Below are 21,619 nucleotides of genomic sequence, written 5' to 3'. Positions count from 1 at the left end.
AAAAGAAGCCAAAATAGACAAAAATACCCTTATTTATTTTTTGATTTCCTAAGGAATCCTTTACATTTGCATGTCTTTGGTTTGAAAGTTGAGGGGTTTTTCTGTCTTTTTTCGAAAAAGTTTTGGCTTTTTCCAAAAGTGAGTTTTTTTGTGACTAAAACCTAAATTTAATTTAATTTTGTCATTTGTATAATTTTTTTTTTTCAATGAAATCATCAATTTTTGAACAAACAATCAACAAAAAGGGGTTTTGTGAAAACTAACTGAAACCTCAGGTTTGATAAAAAAAATAAATAAATAACTAAAACCTTAGGGGGGGTTCGTGTAATTTTTGAGACCTAAGAGGGTTTTGTGAAACACAAGAAACCTTAAGGGTTGTTAGTGTAAATAACTCTTCAAAATTTTCATTGTTTTCATCATCTCGATATTATCGATATTATAGTGATTTTCTCAATATTATAGCGATATTTAGGCCAAATATTGCTAAAGTGTGAGAAATTATTGACATCGATATTTTTTGATATTATCGATATTTAAACGATATGTGTATGAATACGTTCCAAACTATCTTTGACTCGAAAAAATAATAATATTCTTAATATTTCGTTAATATTATCAATATTTTAAACTATGATCCAAAGTGATGTTGAGTTTCCCCAACTCTTGGATTTTTAATTTAAACCTGTTACCTATTTTAAATATCTCAAACGGCTAAAAACCTAGCTCCATAAATTTCTATAAAATATTATTTTTTTAAGTATATATATATATATATATATATATATCTAGAGTAGGGTACTCTTAACACCTTCCGTGGTTCTCATATTTTCAACATCATAATTATGCGTGGAGAAAACTTAAATAAACTAACAAACACAGTAGGGCCTGTAGAATGTGGTTAGCCCACTTTGTTTTATATTAAATCATGTACGCAAAATCTAATCAGTTTCCACTCACAAAGGATAATCAAAGACGCCTCTATAAATGTGTACCTACAATTATAGAGGTATACAAACGATTCTTAGCAAGCAATATCAAGTATTATTTTCCATTTCTACATTATTCTCCCTACAAAAATCTCCAATTACATAGCTAGTTTTGGTCTAACAATTTCAAGATGAGGTCGCTGTTACTCTTAGGTGTTTTGTTTGCAGTTGTAACAATTTTTTTCTTCCCTTTTGAGGCCCATGCCAACAAATTGGTTCCGAAAGAGGGAAGGAAAGAAAAGATTGGCCATCATGTCCTAGTGAACGTCCATTCTGGCAGAAAGCTAGATGGTGAAAATGAACAAACTGCGGAAAATGGCGGCGGTGATAGCGGAGACAACGAAGATGGAGATAGTGAGGACGGAGGCAATGAAGATGGAGCGAGTGATGGTAGTGAGAACGGAGATGGAGAGAGTGATGGTAGTGAGAACGGAGGCAATGAAGATGGAGAGAGTGGTAGTGGTAATGGAGGGAATGAAGACGGAGAAAACGGTGGCAGCGGAGACAGTGCTGAGGGTGGTGATAACGGAGGAGGTAATGAGGATGGGGATAGTGCCGAGGGTGGTGATAACGGAGGAGGGAATGAAGATGGGGCGAGTGGTGACAACGGGGATAGTGCCGAGGGTGGTGATGACGGAGGAGGGAATGAGGATGGGGAGAATGGTGACAACGGGGATAGTGCCGAGGGTGGTGATAACGAAGGAAATGAAGATGATGGTGGCGACGAGGTTTTCAGAAAAACATCTAAACATAGCCCAGAAGTTCCCCATTAATGTTATTAACTTTGAGATGAAGATAAAAGACATGCATATATATAAATAAATAAAGCGTGTATAAAGCCATTAGAAGAGCTGATTAAAGCACGCCATGCATGTTTCTTCAAATTTACGATGAAATCGCCATCTTACCAAATGTTTAAAATGAATGAGTAAGTACAGGTATTGTGTTATTGGGAAATTTATGTTATCTGAGTTTTTCTTTGTGCTTGAGATATGGGGAAAGTATATGGGGAAAATAAGAAATGAACAATTTGAGAGTGAAAACAACCTAAAATAGTAGTTTTCCGTTTTCATTTTTTGTACCCATATATATTTTTCCCACATGCTTCCCATCATCATTCATCCACCTTTCTATTTCCATTCTTTCTCCCATGTATTTCCCCCGTATCACACAAAAGAAAAAAAATAAAATGAAATGATTACCAAATGAAGTAGTCGTAATTCTGTCTAGACTCATTCTTTGGGCTACTCTTTTGTTGCTTTCTTTTCACATAATTCTGACACGCCATAATTGAGCCCTTTGATAGAAGTTGGACTTTCCAGACGTTCTATTAAGGTTTTACATTGCTAATATAGTGGTACTCTCGCAAATTAATACAATCTTTTTGGCCTATTTCAGAGGCTGTGAGATTTGGGGTATGATGGGTATATTTTATATTATATATTTAACCTCATTCTTAGTATATTTTTGTTAATATTTTGGAAAAATTTTGATACTTTGAATTATATTTCCAATATAGGTCTTTCGACTTCCTCTGGAGCAAAACATAATCAAATGGACGAATTTTGGAGTAATTCCAGTTGGAGGACGTTCGTGAGCCACTTAGTTTGATCGTTCGAAATTTCATATTTTTCCACAAAGCAGTTATTTTCTAGCAATAAAATAAAGGAGCAGTGCGCGGTGCTGGAATAGTGACTTTTTGGGATTTTATTGCTTTTTTGGAGCCCAAGATGACCTCGGATAGGTTCGTGGCCATCTGGAGAAGCGTTCAGAATATTTTTATTTTTAAAACAAGCTATCTTTGGCCAGATTTGGAGGAGATTTGAGGCCAAAACTGGCTGACCATTTGTGGGCAGATTCTCCTAATCTAATTTGGACTTTATCTCTTAGTATTATTTTATTTTAACTTAATTTCCTTGTGGGGATTCGGCAGCTAGGTTTTAGGAGGTATTTAAGCTCCTTCTCACAGCAATTTAGGACTTCTTTTTGGCTTTTGAATGTGACATTGTGGAGAGCAATTGCTAGGGTTTTGGGTTTTTGCGACTTTAAGGTGTTTTCATTCTTTTCATTCTTAATGATATTTTATTGGATTTCAATGATGAATATGTGTAACTAATTTTCTTTTGCTAGGGTGAAGCCTTGAACCTTAGCATGAATATGTAATTTTTATTTAATTGCTTATGATTGATTGCATGCATACTTTGAATTGTTAATTGTTGAGGCCCAAAAAATTCACAGTTCGGCACAAATATATTCTCGGCCCAATGTGATACCTTACCGAGAAGAAACCCGATTTAGGCATGCGAAAGTTCGTCATATACGCTTGCACACATGCCACACCAAGCAAATAAGCAACATGTCATGCTACAAGCTTAAGTGGGCCCAAGCCATGTAAGATGTTTGGGGCTTGCTGAGCGGGTTGTGGTATGGATGGTTACAAGTTTTCATGAGGCCCATTGATGAGCCGAGAAATGGAAGTTTTGGGCTGCTTGAGAGCCCCGAAACTCAAGCTCATTTCTTGAACCCAAATATGTGGGTAAGCATAAAGGAGAGAAAATGGCCCATTATTACCTTAGAAAAGATAGCCCATCACTTTGGAAAGTTGGCCAATTGATAAGTCCATAAATATACTCATTTATGTACTCTTTTTACTTTGGTTTTGTAAGAGAATTAGATTTAAAAAGGGCTTATTACTTTATTTTTCTGATTTTCAGCTTTTCTGCGCTCTTAGAAGGTTTTTAAGGGAAAATCAACTTTTCGGAGGAATTTTAGCGCAAGACCAATTGGAGATGAAAGCTGACATCTTGAAGTTCAATCTATGATTTTTCTAGAATTTTCTACCGAGCCAATTGGTACAGTATTACAAGAAAAGTTAGCCCACGTGCAGACAGGACAGTTTCGTACATGTTACGTGAATGTGAAGAAACGGAAGCCTTTCCGAATTTTTCAAGTTACGTGCTATATATGGTTGGAAAGATAAGACATTTATCTTTCTAAAATATATTTTTAATGATTTTTCTACAAGGTCGAAGATCCCCAAATCGTGTGAACATTGGGCTGAGCTGTATTTCCCAGTGGAGTTAGGAATTGTGATTTTTACTTTCCTATTTGGATTCCTTGTTTACCAAGACTTCTCGGACGACTTTTCAGTCAATTTTAGGGTTTAGAACTCTGATATAAGTGATATAAAAGACGAGCCAAGGCCTGATAAAAAAGCATTCACGTCCTAAAGAGATCAACCGGGCAAGAGGAGAAAGCTGCGAACGAGTTCTTTCTTTTCCTTCCTTCTTTTAATTTTCAGTTCTTATGTATTTATTTTTGAGTTCATCCAAGACCATGAGTAACTAATTTCTTGTTAGTTAGGGCTTAATCTTGAAGCCCTAAACATGATTTCAATTTTATAAACAAGTTTAATGGATTTTTAGTTTCTACAAGCGTGATGATTTCGGTTTCTCTATGTTATGTGAATTCTGATATTTTGTTTCTTTGAGTAGCTGACTTAGAAGCATGTATTGGAATTAAATTGTTGTAGAACATAGGTCAATTGCCATATTGAATGTGTTCTTGTTTGCAACGAATAATTGGGTTAAGAACTAGTTATGAGAAATCGATTCTTGAATTCCTAATAACAAATGCCATGTTTTAGGGTTTTTGTGACACTCATATTCTCTTTGATCTTAATGGATTCTTGATTGTTAATTTGAGTAAATGCCATACTAGATTTCAATTAAGAATACACGTATTGATGTAAATGCCATACACTTTACATACACTTAAGAGAGAATCATACAACTCGAGTCAAATGCCATGATCTTGTTGTGAGTGTCGTCATCATATGCTTGCTAGAAATTGATTATCTATTGTTGTTTATGGATTGATTGATTGTTTGGAGGTGGATAGTAAGTCCTAGCTATTGTTCTTGATTGATTTTAAACCAATTTCTCTTAAACTCTAATTTAAATTCTCTTTTGTTTCCTTTTCCTTATTTTGTTTGATTCACAAAAACAAATCAAAACCCCCCTTGGTGTTGGCGTGTGTTTGGAAGTCCTTTGTTTTGATTTTCATTGCGTGACATTGATAAACATCTCTTTAGATCACAATCTCCGTGGGATCGACCCTTGCTTGCTTACTATACTATCATTTGATTTGTGCACTTGCAAGGTTTTAATATTGTTGTTAAAATTTACCAACAAGTTTTTGGCGCCGTTGCCGGGGATTTTCAATCTAATTGAGTTTTGTTTTCAATTTCAGGTATATGCTGGGTCGTCGTTCGCAGAGTCACGAGCTTATACCATACGACCCTGAACTAGAGAACACACTTCGTTATCTCCATCGAGATAAAAATAAGCAAGATACACTTCCAATCAAGATGGGAGACGAGTTGGAACTCAACAACCTCACCCGACCTTTGAAGGATTTCACAGTTCCTAAAGCATTGGACCAGCCGTCTTGTATCGCATATCCAGCCACTACAACCACCTTTGAGATCAAGAGTGGCACCATTCACCTTTTGCCGCAGTTCTATGGTAAGGCTGGGGATGATCCTCACATACATATCAAGGATTTCTTTGCCGTGTGCGCGACTATGCACAATGGAGGGATTAGTGATGAGGCAATCAGATTGCGTTTATTTCCATTCTCACTCAAGGAACGAGCCAAGGAGTGGCTCTATTCTTTACCTAGTGCATCTGTCACCACATGGACATCATTGGCTTCCAAGTTCCTTGCAAAGTTCTTTCCAGCTCAAAAGACAAACCATATTAGGAAGGAGATCATGGGCGTGCAGCAACTAGATGGAGAATCATTTCATGAGTATTGGGATCGGTTTCAGAGACTCCTAGCTTCGTGCCCTCATCACCAAATTGAAGATTGGCTACTTATGCAATACTTTTATGAGGGATTACTTGATTCGGAGAGGATGATGGTTGATGCTACTAGTGGAGGAGGTTTGATGAACAAGAGTGCTACTCAAGCCAAGGAGATGTTTGAGAACATTGCAGCAAACTCTCAACAGTTTAATTATCGGAGAGCTCCCCCAAAGAAAGCAGGTGTTTATGAGGTAAGTGCTAGTGATATTGGTCCTCAAATAGCTAATTTGACTAACCTTGTTAAGCAATTAATCCCTCAAGCACAAGTGTGTGCCGTGTGTGCTAATCCCGGACATCCTACGGAGTCTTGTCCAAGTTTGTATGGTGATGGAGAAGAGATGGCTCAAGCACACTATATGCAGCAACAAAAGCCAAGAAACGATCCATTTTCTAACACTTATAATCCGGGATGGCGGCAACACCCTAACTTTGGATGGAAGAACAACCAAAATGTGCAAACAGCCCCAGTTCGACAAAATCAATTTGTTCCTCAACAAAATGCACCTGCACCACCTCATGGGCAAGGTAAGTCTTTAGAAGAGTTAATTAATTCTTTGGCATTAAGCACTCAGGGTTTTATGCAGGAAACAAGGCAAACACAGGCACAAATGTCTACAGCAATCAAGAGCCTTGAAAACCAAGTTGGACAAATTGCAGCCTCCTTGAGTCAAAGAGAGCCAGGAAAGTTTCCAAGCCAAGTAATTCCAAATCCTAATGGAGGCCATGACACCGCAAATGCAATTACTCTTCGAAGTGGAAAAAAGGTGGAAAAGGATGACAATGAGGAGAGAAATTCAACCAAAACAGTGGCTGCCCCCTCTCCCAAGCTTACGGTTCCAAGTGACAACTCTAAGGTAAGTTCTCTTGTGAATCATTCAATTACTTCAAAGGTTCCTTTTCCTCGTAGGTTTTTGAATTCAAAAAAGGAGCAAGTTTCAAAGGATATCCTAGAGACTTTCCGAAAAGTGCAAGTGAACATTCCCTTGCTCGATGCAATCCAACAAATTCCAAGATATGCAAAATTCCTCAAAGAACTTTGTACAAATAAGAGGACGTTCAAGGAGCATGAAACCGTGGCCTTAAGTGAAGAAGTCTCAGCCGTGCTATTGCGTAAATTACCTCCTAAACTAAAGGATCCAGGGAGTTTTACTATACCTTGTCTCATTGGAAATCAAAGGTTTGAACATGCTTTATTAGACTTAGGTGCTTCAATTAATTTGATGCCTTTTTCTGTTTTTGAATCTTTAAATTTAGGTGAGCTTAAGAAGACTTCCGTGAGCATACAATTGGCTGATCGATCAATCAAGTATCCTAAGGGAGTGTTGGAAGACGTTTTGGTCAAGGTGAATGAGCTAATTTTTCCAGCTGACTTTCTAGTGCTAGAGATGGAGGAAGTTCCTATTCCTGGAAAAGACCTTCCATTGATTCTAGGACGTCCATTCATGAGAACAGCAAGGACAAAAATTGATGTGTATGAAGGCACTCTCACAATGGCATTCGATGAGGAAACCGTGGAGTTTAAGGTCTTTGATGCTTTAAAATATCCTAATGATGATCATGCTTGTTTTTCCATGGATGTACTTGAGCAAATGGTACAAGAAACATTTAATGCATCACAAGAAGAGACACCATTGGAGAGGGCACTCATCCAAAGCCCCAAAACTGTGAATGAAGAAGGGAACACAGCTGTACTTGAAGCTGTGAATATGCTTGAGGCCTTGCCTCCCCAAAGAGGTAAGTTTAACTCTATTTTTGAGCCTCTTCCATTATCTACTAATAAGCTTGTTCCCTCTATTGTGAAGGCACCACAGGTTGAGCTAAAACCCCTTCCAGAGAACTTGAAATATGCATATTTAGGTGATGAAAAGACGCTGCCTGTGATCATTGCTTCTAATTTGAGTGCATCCGAAGAAGACAAACTAATTCGAGTTCTAAGGGAGCACAAGACTGCCCTAGGTTGGACCATTGCAGACATCAGAGGAATAAGCCCTACAAAGTGCATGCATAGGATCTTTTTGGAAGGAGAATCGAAACCTACAAGGGAAGCCCAAAGGAGGCTGAATCCGGTGATGAAAGAAGTCGTTAAGAAGGAAATTTTGAAGCTTTTGGACGTGGGAATTATATACCCCATTTCGGATAGCAAGTGGGTGAGTCCCGTCCAAGTTGTTCCCAAGAAATCCGGAATTACCGTTGTGAAGAATGAAGACAATGAGTTGGTGCCTCAAAGAATTCAAACGGGTTGGAGAGTATGCATAGATTATAGAAAGCTCAATACCACGACACGTAAGGATCACTTTCCGTTACCATTTATTGATCAAATGCTTGAGCGTCTTGCAGGTCATAGTCATTATTGCTTCTTGGATGGATACTCCGGATACAATCAAATTGCCATAGCTCCAGAGGATCAAGAAAAGACCACCTTCACCTGTCCATTTGGTACGTTTGCTTATAGGCGTATGCCTTTTGGTTTATGTAACGCACCTGCCACTTTTCAACGTTGCATGATGTCCATTTTTTCTGATATGGTAGAGGAGATAATAGAGGTATTTATGGATGATTTTTCAGTTTTTGGTGATTCATTTGATATTTGTCTTCACAACCTCTCTTTAGTGTTGAAAAGGTGTCAGGAATGCAATTTAGTGCTCAACTGGGAGAAGTGCCACTTCATGGTACAGCAGGGTATTGTATTAGGTCACATTATCTCTTGTAGGGGAATTGAAGTGGACAAGGCAAAAATCGACATTGTGAGAAGCTTGCTGCCCCCCAAAACCGTTAAGGAGATTCGGTCATTCCTAGGACATGCAGGGTTCTATAGGCGTTTCATCAAGGACTTTTCAAAAATATCAAGGCCCCTATGTCGATTGCTTGGCAAAGATGTGGAATTCGAGTTTAATGAAGAGTGCTTGGCTGCATTTAACAAGCTTAAGGAGCTTTTGACGTCTGCTCCCATCATGCAGCCTCCAGATTGGAATTTTCCCTTCGAGTTGATGTGTGACGCCTCGGATTATGCAGTGGGGGCCGTGCTTGGACAAAGAGTGCACAACGTACCACATGCCATCTATTATGCCTCCCGGACTTTGAATGATGCTCAGTTGAATTACTCAACTACAGAAAAGGAGTTGCTTGCTGTTATTTTTGCTTTAGAGAAATTTAGATCATATCTTATTGGCACTAAAGTAATTGTATTCTCTGATCATGCAGCGCTTAGGTACCTCCTCCAAAAGAAGGACACCAAGCCCCGACTGATTAGGTGGACTCTCTTGCTTCAAGAATTTGATTTGGTGATTAGAGACAAGAAAGGGAGTGAAAATGTGGTGGCTGACCATTTGAGTAGGCTGGCGCAAGGATCCAATGAAGAAGAGGACGTGCTTCCTCTACGTGAAAGTTTCCCCGATGAGCAACTCTTCACCCTCGAAGCCAAGGACCCTTGGTACGCTGACATTATCAATTATAAGGCTTCAAAACTGATTCCGAAGGATCTCACTCGCGCTCAAAAGGATAAGCTTGTAAAAACAAGTAGGTATTATGTTTGGGATGATCCATACTTATGGAAGTATTGTCCAGATCAGATTGTTAGAAGGTGCGTGTCTGAATCTGAATTTAATTCTATACTTACCTTTTGTCATTCATCTGCATGTGGTGGACATTTTGGTACTAAGAAAACAGCCCTTAAAGTATTGCAATGTGGTTTCTATTGGCCTAGCTTGTTCAAAGATGCATATACTTATTGTTCCACATGTGATAGATGTCAAAGAACCGGTAACATTAGCTCTAGGAATCAAATGCCTTTAACGCCTATCCTTATTGTTGAAATATTTGATGTGTGGGGCATTGATTTTATGGGACCATTCCCTTCCTCTTATGGCTTTATTTACATTCTCCTTGCTGTTGACTATGTCTCTAAATGGGTGGAAGCAATTCCTACCCGGACTAATGATTCAAAAGTTGTTTTGAGTTTTGTGAAGGACAACATCTTTTCTAGGTTTGGAACACCAAGAGCCTTTATCAGCGATGGAGGCACTCACTTTTGCAATAGGTCATTTGAGGCACTTTTAAAGCGGTATGGAATTACACATAGGGTCTCGACACCTTATCATCCCCAAACAAGTGGACAAGTGGAGATTAGTAACCGAGAAATCAAGCAAATCTTGGAGAAAACCGTGAGCCCTACGAGAAAGGATTGGAGTTTGAGACTTAATGAAGCATTATGGGCATATAGGACAGCTTACAAAACCCCCATTGGTATGTCTCCTTTTCGTTTGGTTTATGGTAAAGCATGTCACCTTCCGGTTGAACTTGAACATAGAGCATTTTGGGCAATCAAGAAATTCAATTTCGATATGAAAGAGGCTGGAGATGCAAGGCGACTCCAAGTGAATGAATTGGATGAGATGAGGAATGATGCCTATGAGAGTGCACGGATTTATAAGGAAAAGACGAAGGCATTTCATGACAAAGCCATTCAAAGGAAGACCTTTGAAATAGGGCAGAAAGTCTTGCTCTTCAATTCACGCCTCCGGCTATTCCCAGGTAAGTTGCGTTCTAGATGGTACGGTCCTTTTGTTGTTATTAACGTTTTCCCTCACGGTGCAGTTGAGATTCAAAATGACAAGACGGGAAACATATTCAAAGTGAACGGACATCGCTTGAAGCCATACTATGAATCTTTTGAGCTTGGAAAAGAGAGCATGCACGTGGATGCACCACCCCCATCTATTGATTAATCATCTAAAGAACAGCGTCTAGCTCACGACTATAAAGAAGCGCTTCTTGGGAGGCAACCCAAGCATTCTTAATTTTTGTTTTCGTTTTTGTTTTTAGTTTATGTGTGATTTCTCGTAAATTTTCATATTTTTGTTTTTGTTATGTTTTGTGTCATCAAACTATGGATTTTGTGTTCCAAAGATAAATTTTTGCATTTTTATAGCCCTAGGGTGTATGCAGCATGTTTCAAATGTGTTACAGAAGTGTTTTTGGTCATTGGCTGAGTTTAGATACCAAAAAACAGAAAAATAGCTTTTATGTTCTTAGTTTGGTCAAAACTAGAATTTCTGCCTAATTTATTTTTTGCTGTTTTTCAGGTCAATCTGATGCCACCAACATGTTTAGAATGGTTATTCTGATGATTTGGACCAGGTTTGGGGGTCTCCGGTGGCCTACATTATGTTTTAGGACGATTAGAAGCTCAAAGGAGGACCTAAAACACAAAAAAAAAGGCAGCTGCTGTTTTGCCCAGAATTTGAAGATTTTTCGTCACCAAAGAGGTTTTAGCGACGGTGTTCATCAGATTTTTCGTCAACAAAGAGCTTTTAGCCGCGGTGTTCATCAGATTTTTCGTCGCTAAAAGTTAGATTTCCAGATTTTCATGATTACATATCCAGCTCAATTTCGTTCCAATTTCATCTCATTCCGAGACTTTAAGGAGCTATTACGGGTCCGTTGGCATTCAAAGACACAAGTTGTGGGTGTTTGAGTTCGTCTCATTGTCTATCCTCTCTCATTTCGACGTATTCTACGCTTTGCTCATCCATACATCTACACAAACCCGGGAAGTTCTCACACCCCTCTCTCTCTCTTTAAATGAATTTGCATGACTTATGTTTCTTTGTTTTTAACATTGAGGACAATGTTTGTTTTAAGTTGTGGGTGATTGAGTTCTTTGGTTTCATAATGTATGCTGCAGCAGTCCTCTGTATTTGTTTCAAATTATGTCCTTTTCTGCTGCTGCTTTTGTATTTTGGCCCACGTTGCGTTCTTTGTTTTTTCGATCTGAATCCAACCATATGAAGAACGTGAACTTTGGCCAAGTATTTTGTGAGATACATGTCATTCTTTGCACCTGGGTCAAAACTGCAGCATTGTTTATTGATTTTCAATCCCTCTTCAACTTTTGGTTTTTATTTAATTAGTTTTTATTCTATTGTTTTGTTTTGTTTTCAGTTTTTTTTTCTTTTAAAAAAATAAAAAAATAAAAAATCAGAAAAATGTCATAAAAACCTAAAAATATTTTCTTTAACTTTGAGTCTAGTTTTTATTTATTTTTTTTTTTGTAGTAGTCACTTCCCAATTCTATGATGAGATTGAATTTTATTGACAATTAACTTGCAAGGAATTGTGAGCATGATATTAATTCTTTACATTATCCTTGTGTTAACCTTAGTTTTGTGATTAAACTTGGTAAATATTTTTGCACATAGCCATATTAATATGAGTTTTGATTGGAGTTCACATGATTTAAATTCCCAAATAAGGCTAGTGTAGACTTGTACAACCCTTATTATGTGAGCTTTTGAGCCTATACCTTTCTTCCCTGAGTGTTATATACTATTCTATAATTTTCATGTCTACAAGTCGTTGTGATCTCATTATTCTTTGTTTTGGTCAAGTACTTGAGGATGTTTAAATTGTTTGCCAGAACTACTTTCATTATCTATTTGAGGCATATTTCATGAACCACATGGATCCTAGGAAGTGATATAGGCCTTGTTTCATTCGTTTGAGCCTTTCCAGCCAACCCATATCAATTTTATCCGTAGTCAACCCCTTGTGCCTTTTATGTAAGCCTTTATCATTCTTTACCCAATTCTCTTCACCTGAACCTTTTGCATATTTATCCTACACCCTTCTAAGGAGTTTTGTAGAGCACTTTCATGGTTAAGGGAGAATTGCACAAATTGTTCAATCATGTGTATATGATACTGTTTCAAAAAAAAAAAAAAAAAAAAAAAAAAAGTCTGATTCCGAAGCCTTTTCAACTCGAGTTTTTAAGCCCGAGGAGTGTTTTACACTTAATACCCTAAAGCTATCTAGCTTGGGAGTTATTGGCCTAACACTTATTACATGGGTTGATTAGAAAGCTAATGGAGTTAAAAAAAAAAAAAAAAAATAAAGATAGTATCAAGATAAAATTGTGTGCTAAAGTGCAAGATGTTATAATTTCATGGAAAGCTTTACTTAGCCCTTAGACTTCGTTTGTTCATCTATGTCTCTTTCTTGTTTCACCCATCACCATAAGCCCTATTACAACCTTAGTGAAAGTCCTACTTGATCCAAGGAGAAGTGTGGTTCCTCATGTGGAGAATAGGTGTGTAAGGACTATGGTCGGATGGTTTAAATGTTTTCAAGTATGCGATATCTTTCCATGAGATCTTTTATTCTTGTCTTGTGCTTTTATTTTATGTGAGTACATCGTACTGATTTGATTCTTTTCACATATATGAGTGACACTACGTTGTCAAAATTCGAGTGCTTTCATTGGAGTGAACATATCCTTGGTGAGAATTGAAGTTAAAGCTTGTTCTTATTTGGTTATTTAACTTTTGTGAAGCATAAGTCGTGTTAATATTAATGTTGGCTATTTCACACACGACACTCCAAGTTGTTCAATTAAAGTTTGGTTAACCCCTTGATAATGCCTTGAGTTAATGTTGCTTATTTCTTGGAAGTTAGTTAACCGTTGGTAATTATCTCTGAGATCAATATTGGGAATTTAGTTGTTTGTTTGTCTTGAGTCTTTGTTCTTTTGTTTGTATTTTTCGTTTTGTTTTGCTCGAGGACTAGCAAAATCTAAGTTGTGGGTATTTGATAAGTCCATAAATATACTCATTTATGTACTCTTTTTACTTTGGTTTTGTAAGAGAATTAGATTTAAAAAGGGCTTATTACTTTATTTTTCTGATTTTCAGCTTTTCTGCGCTCTTAGAAGGTTTTTAAGGGAAAATCAACTTTTCGGAGGAATTTTAGCGCAAGACCAATTGGAGATGAAAGCTGACATCTTGAAGTTCAATCTATGATTTTTCTAGAATTTTCTACCGAGCCAATTGGTACAGTATTACAAGAAAAGTTAGCCCACGTGCAGACAGGACAGTTTCGTACATGTTACGTGAATGTGAAGAAACGGAAGCCTTTCCGAATTTTTCAAGTTACGTGCTATATATGGTTGGAAAGATAAGACATTTATCTTTCTAAAATATATTTTTAATGATTTTTCTACAAGGTCGAAGATCCCCAAATCGTGTGAACATTGGGCTGAGCTGTATTTCCCAGTGGAGTTAGGAATTGTGATTTTTACTTTCCTATTTGGATTCCTTGTTTACCAAGACTTCTCGGACGACTTTTCAGTCAATTTTAGGGTTTAGAACTCTGATATAAGTGATATAAAAGACGAGCCAAGGCCTGATAAAAAAGCATTCACGTCCTAAAGAGATCAACCGGGCAAGAGGAGAAAGCTGCGAACGAGTTCTTTCTTTTCCTTCCTTCTTTTAATTTTCAGTTCTTATGTATTTATTTTTGAGTTCATCCAAGACCATGAGTAACTAATTTCTTGTTAGTTAGGGCTTAATCTTGAAGCCCTAAACATGATTTCAATTTTATAAACAAGTTTAATGGATTTTTAGTTTCTACAAGCGTGATGATTTCGGTTTCTCTATGTTATGTGAATTCTGATATTTTGTTTCTTTGAGTAGCTGACTTAGAAGCATGTATTGGAATTAAATTGTTGTAGAACATAGGTCAATTGCCATATTGAATGTGTTCTTGTTTGCAACGAATAATTGGGTTAAGAACTAGTTATGAGAAATCGATTCTTGAATTCCTAATAACAAATGCCATGTTTTAGGGTTTTTGTGACACTCATATTCTCTTTGATCTTAATGGATTCTTGATTGTTAATTTGAGTAAATGCCATACTAGATTTCAATTAAGAATACACGTATTGATGTAAATGCCATACACTTTACATACACTTAAGAGAGAATCATACAACTCGAGTCAAATGCCATGATCTTGTTGTGAGTGTCGTCATCATATGCTTGCTAGAAATTGATTATCTATTGTTGTTTATGGATTGATTGATTGTTTGGAGGTGGATAGTAAGTCCTAGCTATTGTTCTTGATTGATTTTAAACCAATTTCTCTTAAACTCTAATTTAAATTCTCTTTTGTTTCCTTTTCCTTATTTTGTTTGATTCACAAAAACAAATCAAAACCCCCCTTGGTGTTGGCGTGTGTTTGGAAGTCCTTTGTTTTGATTTTCATTGCGTGACATTGATAAACATCTCTTTAGATCACAATCTCCGTGGGATCGACCCTTGCTTGCTTACTATACTATCATTTGATTTGTGCACTTGCAAGGTTTTAATATTGTTGTTAAAATTTACCAACATTATTTATTTAAAACGACGAAATGAATAAACAACCGACGTCTTATGCTACCAACAAAATATATGAAAGTCTCCATCACATGGCTGGAGACAAAACCATGACAAAAGCCAAAATCCACTCACATCTGCAGGCTGTTGGAATCTCCAGCACATGGGGGGAACAAGTTTCAAGCAAAAACATCCAAAAAACCAAGGGATACTTGAGCAAAACACCCTTCAAACCAATGTACGTACCCATTGCTTCCCCCTCTCCCCAATCAGATCTAGCCATAGAAGAGGGGAGAAAAGAAGAAAGAAAGATGGCTGAAAATGGGGGTTCTCCACTAAGGTAGCTGCGGGAAGAGCATTGAGCTCCCAAAAATCCCTTATTTTGTGAGATTGGGTAGAGGGGATTTTTACCATTATAAGATAAGTCAAAGAAAGGGAGAAGAAAGAAAGGGAAAAGCTTGTCCAAATTGGATAGAAACCATTAGGGTTTCTTGGAAAAGAATAGCTTCTAGGGCAATAAATAAGGCATCTTCTACCCAACAACCAAAAACACACATTCAGAGAGCAAGCTTCATCTATGATATCTGAAACCTCTGTAATTTTGTGCCCTATTCCTCCATCTCCTCCCATTTTCTCTTATGGCAAGTCATTCTAGAGTCTGACATAGCTTTTGTCAAGCTGCTGGAAAAGTACCCAAAACACCCAATACTTCACCACTAGCCACAACCACATCTAAAGAGCAAGCTTCCTCTCTTACCTCCAAAACCCAGCAATTTCGTACTTAGTTCATCCTTTTCCCCCATTTTTCTCTCATGGTAGACTGTTCCAACACTTGATAGCACCTCTGTCGAGCTGCGGGAAAAACACTTAAGCCACCCATTGCCCTCATCTCTCTCCTCAACGAATCCTCTTAGAATCCTTTCCCCCATGCCTTAAAACCTCTGTTTCTCATAGGAAATCGCAGTCATTTTCTCTCTCTCATGCTAAACTCATGAATGCTCAGCTCCCATGCCACAAGTTTTTCATGTCAAGCCAATAATTTATCTGTAAGCTGTTGTTATTTTTGTTGGTGAAGGTAACCAAGGTGTTTCCTAAGGCTTCAATATCCTTTCGAAGCATTCTTGGGGCTTGATCTTTGAACTTAGGCACAGGGGATAACTTCATCAGTTCGCTCCTTACGGCAGCCCAGCCCATTTGTAGCTGCCGGAAGAAAAAGCCCTTACATTAATCAATGTTTTAAACTATCTAATTGTCTTAATGCCTGATCACCATTAGGATCTTTAGAAAAGTAATTGGATGCAATTTTGGTCGGAAGGTTCACTGAAATTGATGCTAGCTTCTTGTGATTAATAATTGTAATTTCACTTAAGATGAACACCACGTCTTAAGGGTTGCATGGTTTTTCAAAGGGTTTTCACAAGTAGAATATAAATTAAGAAAACCTAACCTTCAAAGTGGCATGTGCAAATCATGAGTAATTGGTAAAGATTCCTAGGATTGCTAGGTGATGGTGAAACCCTAGTGCTTTTATAATTTGGTATTTTAAAACTCTTTCCTTCAAACGTATTTGTTTTGTTTAAATATATATTATTTTTTTTAGTATCAAACAATTTCTTAATCATCTTTCTCAACTTTTAATTCTATGTCTATCAAGAAATTGGCGCTGTTGTCGGGGATCGAACCCGAGTCACCCGCGGGAATACTTACCATTATCCTATCAGGGTAAATAGTATTTTTATCAACAACAGCTTGTAGATAAACCCTATCATTTGGCTTACATGTTTGGATTATTTATTTACCTTCACTATAATTCTCTAAGAACACTTGAGATTAACTTTGGCACTCATCGTGAAAATTGTTTGTTTCGTATTACATTCTACATAGTTGAGTCTTCTGGAAGTCTTCCAAACACTTTGGCCATTGTAGATGTTTCTGAATCTGGGTTGTCGCCAGGCAATTGTACATAGAAAATGAAGAATATATCAGCTATTTGATACCGTCATCTCCTGTCTGTTTTTGTGGAAACCAAGAAACATGTCAGCTGTTTTACCTTGACATGTTTGGTTTATGGGCAACAAATATATAAACAAAAGATCTTTTCTTGGGGACATGGACATTGTGGGAGCAAATTTCCCCACGAGAATATTTGATTGAAAAGATTCCCCTTTCTTCTTCGCCGCCTCTTTCTCCCCTCAAAATACAACAAATAAGAGGACCACACCCAGGGGGTGTTGGCCAAGGGCCCTCCGATGCCTAAATTAGTTCAATTGAATCGTATAGAAAACAATAGCTAATAGGGTACAGAGATATGTTTATGGTGTAAACCGGGCAGACAGAGCCTTATGTAAAAGAGAAAGAGAGAGAGAGAGAGGAGGTTTCTAGGGTCTGTGAGAGGAAGATCTCTATAGAGTTTTAGTAGTAATTCTGAAGTATCTCAATCCTTGTGTGTAGCCAAGTATTCATAGGTGGCCTCGACGTGGTTGGTGAGGTTGGTGAGATAGGTGAGGTTGGTGTATTTAGGGATTTGATTATCAAATCCCTAATTAAGTCAAATACACCCAATCTGAATCAAATAACCTCCCAATTAATTCAAGTAACTCCCAATTAATTGGAAATTGTGGTAATAATCAAATCAATTCTCGACCTAATTAGGTAACACTCAATTTAATTGGGTAATTCTCAATTAAATTAAGTAACTCCCAATTAGGTTGAATAATTTCCAATTAGGTTAAATAATCCCCAAATTGGAGGAATTACTTGACCTAGGATTCAGATTTAATTCGATTCCCACAAATGCCCCCCAGCTTTTGCATGGCGCATGGTGGCATGTAGGAGATGTGAATCAACTATTGGGCTGTTCAGCTGTAATTAGGCTTCCTTCTGTGACTTAGGCTCCTGAGTGGAGGAGGTTGGTGGTTTGCCCCCTGCTCAGGATGTTGAGAAAAGGGAGTAGAATGGTCTAAATTCTGATGATCAGCCAGTTGGGCAGGAGGAGTGTTCTGCCAGACTCTCCTAAAAAATGTAGGTTGTTGTCAAGTCTTCAAGAAATGAAATTTCGGGCGAAATATGTATCTCAGTTGAGGAAGAAATAAGTAGAAGTTGCCCCCCCTTCATCTGTTAAGGTTAAGCACCTCCTAGGCGCAGACAACAAGAAGGTTGGCGCTATGCGAGACACTTGGGACGTTTCGCTCAAGCCTCATGTTGACAAGCTTGGAAACAGTGATATACTCGATGAAGTAGTCCGCTCGCGAACTAGTTCACCTTCTGAGAAGCAAAGAGATGTTGGTATTCCTCTCTAAAGTTTGAGTCGTTTGCACAAATCAAGGAATGGAGTCGAACAGAGGTGTGCTCATCTGCCCAACATTCGCGATCCAGCTGTTGAGTCACAAGCAGTCAAGCGTGGAGTTGATTCAGCATCGTCGACTCCCTTGGAGGTGAGGATGGCGGCAGTTTGAGAAGACGAGAGAGTCATCTGTCTGGGTGAATGGTTCTTCTACAACATCAGCGGCTAATCCCAATGTGGAAAAGTCCAGCCCTATAGGGGATGCAGACGTGTCTGATCTGCCGAAGACAAACCTTCTGTCAAGCCCATCTACTTACTTCAAGCGGGTTTATCTTGAGACAGTCTCAAGTCTTTCCATGGAAAAACAAAGGGAAGCAATATTTCATCTGTTTCAAAAAGGAGTAGTTCTTGTTGCTGAAACTATCCGAAACTCATCTAATGTTGCCCCCTCTTCTACTGCTGACTTAGTTCGTCGAAAAGATGCCTATTTCCGTCTTGAGCACAAGAATGCTGACGTCTACCATGAATGCGTACAAGTTAGGCTACTTGCACTGCTTAAATGGAAATTATCCCTTCTATGCTATTTGAGATGGAGACATCGGGAAGCTCTGTTATGACTTTCTCCCTATGCAAAGTGAGTAAGTTAATGCTGTGAACGTGGAATGAGCTGAGCAGGAAGCTGAAGGGGCAGTAACTGAAAATGATGAAGCAGAGGAGGATGCAACAGATGAGGTAGTGGTGGACGTCGTGAATCAAGCCGGTGGAGTTGCTGAGAGCACGGCTGATCAAGCGGACTCCTAAGAGGCTGTAGATTAGAGATCTCCTGCTGGTGTGTCGGAGTAGATGAAGACTCATTTATTTCTTTTCAGCTTTTGTAGTATGCTTTCTTGTGTAGAATAATTGGTCTTATCTGACCATCTTCTCTTTGTGGCTGGTTGGTCAGCTTGCTATGGAAATTTTCGTTATTTTTTCCACTTCAATTTGCGTATTGACTTGTAAATTGCTTGCGTAACCAGCCTGTGTTTTGATTGCACATTTCCCTTTGGAGATTTATGAGTGTCAGGGTCCTCCTTGAAGGACTCCGGGCGTGCTATGCATATCTCGTAGGATGGTTCCTCTTAGGAAGTTGGCGAGTGTCAGGGTCCTTCTTGAGGGACTCCGGGCGTGTTCTGCACATCCCATAAGATGCCTTGGTCGTTGCCCTGCGTCTCCCGAAGAACGCTGCTTATGGGCAACTGCATGACTATCTTGCCTCCCTTAGGAAACGGATAAGAAACCTAGATACCTCCCTCAAAAAACATGGAGACTTTCTTTTGGGAAATTCCTGGCGCACCCTGTGTCTCCCTGAGGATGTTTCTTTGTGGGCTGGGCCTCCCGTAGGACGCTTCTGGTCGTCGCCCTACGTCTTCTTTAGGACGCTCCTTATGGGCAACTGTGTGACTATCCTGCCTCCCTTAGGAAACGGATAGGAACCTGGATACCTCTCTCAGAAAGCATGGAGACATTTTTTTTGAGAAATTCCTGGCGCACCCTACATCTCCCTTATGACGTTTTTTAGCGGGCTGCATCTCCAAACGGACGCTTCTAGTCGTCGCCCTACGTCTCCCTTAGGACACTCATTATGGGCAACTGTATGACTATCTTGCCCCCCTTAGGGAACGGATAGGAACCTGGATACCTCATTAGGAAATTCCTGGCGTACCTTGCGTCTCCCTTAGGACGCTTCTTAGAGGGTTGCGTCTCCTGAAGGACGCTTCTGGTCGTCGCCCTGCGTCTTCCTTAGGACGCTCCTTATGGGCTGCTATTTTGCGGTGATCTTCTTGCCAATGAACTGTGAGCCATTATTGGTAACCAGCGACTGTGGGAAGCTAAACCGGCAGATGATGTTTCTCCAGATGAATCGCTCTACTTTGGCTTCTTTAGTAGAGGATAGAGCTTCGGCCTCGATCCATTCAGTAAAGTAGTCGGTGGCGATGATCATCATGTCCTTCTTAGCGGGTGCTAGTGGCAAGGAACCCACTAGGCCAGTGGGTCATTGCATGAATGCCCATGAACTATTTTGCGGATGATAGACTTCGGCGGGTAGGTTAGGGATCGCCTTGTATCGTTGGCAGCTATCACATTTCTTGACATATTAGGTGGAATCGTGTCGCATGGTAGGCTAGACGTAGCCTATATTTGGAGCCTTCTGGGCAAGTGACCTGCCCCAGAGTGGTTTCCACATTCGCCGTCATGAATTTTGTAGAGAACCTCAAGTGTTTGAGGGTACTTTATGCAGATACGATTTGGTCGTCACATCCTACAATGTTGGCATTTTCTGTTTTGAATCTCTTGATGTAGTCTCGAAGGAACTCATCAGACTTCTTGAGCATGTTGTACAGGTGGTCAGGTTCTTCTTGATTATCCGGTAAGAGGTCTATTCTTTGGTGAAGACATAAGTCAACTCTTTGAAGCTACTGATAGACCCGGATGGCAGAGTGTGGAACCAGTCTTGGGGGGCTCCTCGCAAGGTCATCGCAAACACCTTACACATCAGCGTGTCGTCGGCCTTGTGGAGGATCATGACACTTTTGAAGTGTTTTAGGTGGCTCTCGGGATCGAAATCCCCCTTGAAGTGTGTGAATGAGGGTATTGAGAATTGCTTCCGGGGAGCAGCCTGCTCGATTTCAGTAGTGAAAGGCAAAGAGTTTTCCTGGTCTATCTCCTTACGTAGTGCATCTTCGAAATTTCCACCAGTCTTCAAGTCTCGAAGTCGGTCATTCACAAGCTTCTCAACGTCTTCCGCACACATTGCTGGTTGGCCACATTGGCGACCTTCACGATTTGAGCGATGCTGACTGACTTTCCTGTTGATTTTCGAGGGTCGACCTTCTCGCCTGCACTACCTAGGCAGGTGTGCTTGTGAAGGATTTTCTGTAGCTTGTCAACGAGAATCGACTCTTCGAAAGTGAGCAACGGAGCGCCTTTCCTCATGATCCTCATTGTGAGGGTTATCTAGTTAACCTCCCTTAGGGCCTAGCCTTTCGTGAATGCTCCTCTGCGGGTGAACAGCTGAGCGCCTTGCTTCATGATTCTCGTTGTGATGGTTGTCTGGTTGACCTTCCCCGAGGGCCTAGCCTTTGATGTACATTTCCCTGCGGGCCCAGGCGGGCACGAATGTCAAGTGGTAGGCCCAGCCTTTCGAGCATGTTGTTCCTTAAACTCAATTTGCTCTAAGTGTGGCTTGCACATACTTGCGACATGTCGGCAGGTCGATCACGTTGTTGTCCCTCGCCTTGTCTGCTCACTCCTGCTCGACCTGTTTGGTACCCATTGAGTTGTCTATCGGCACGT

At 39.4% G+C, this 21,619-nt stretch overlaps 1 protein-coding gene across 1 annotated transcript; it reads left to right on the top strand.

Annotated features, from left to right (window-relative positions):
- LOC109950300 lies at positions 1,118-10,761 on the top strand. Its single transcript, XM_020568846.1, has 4 exons — positions 1,118-1,714; positions 2,342-2,401; positions 2,506-2,579; positions 5,238-10,761. Exons 1-4 carry the CDS (start codon positions 1,118-1,120, stop codon positions 10,576-10,578), a joined length of 6,072 nt encoding a protein of 2,023 aa, XP_020424435.1. The 3' UTR covers positions 10,579-10,761.

Source organism: Prunus persica, chromosome G7 (assembly GCF_000346465.2).
Source record: "Prunus persica cultivar Lovell chromosome G7, Prunus_persica_NCBIv2, whole genome shotgun sequence".
Lineage (NCBI taxonomy): Eukaryota > Viridiplantae > Streptophyta > Magnoliopsida > Rosales > Rosaceae > Prunus > Prunus persica.
Note: the sequence above shows the minus strand (reverse complement) of the source record. Positions and strands in the feature narration are given on the sequence as shown.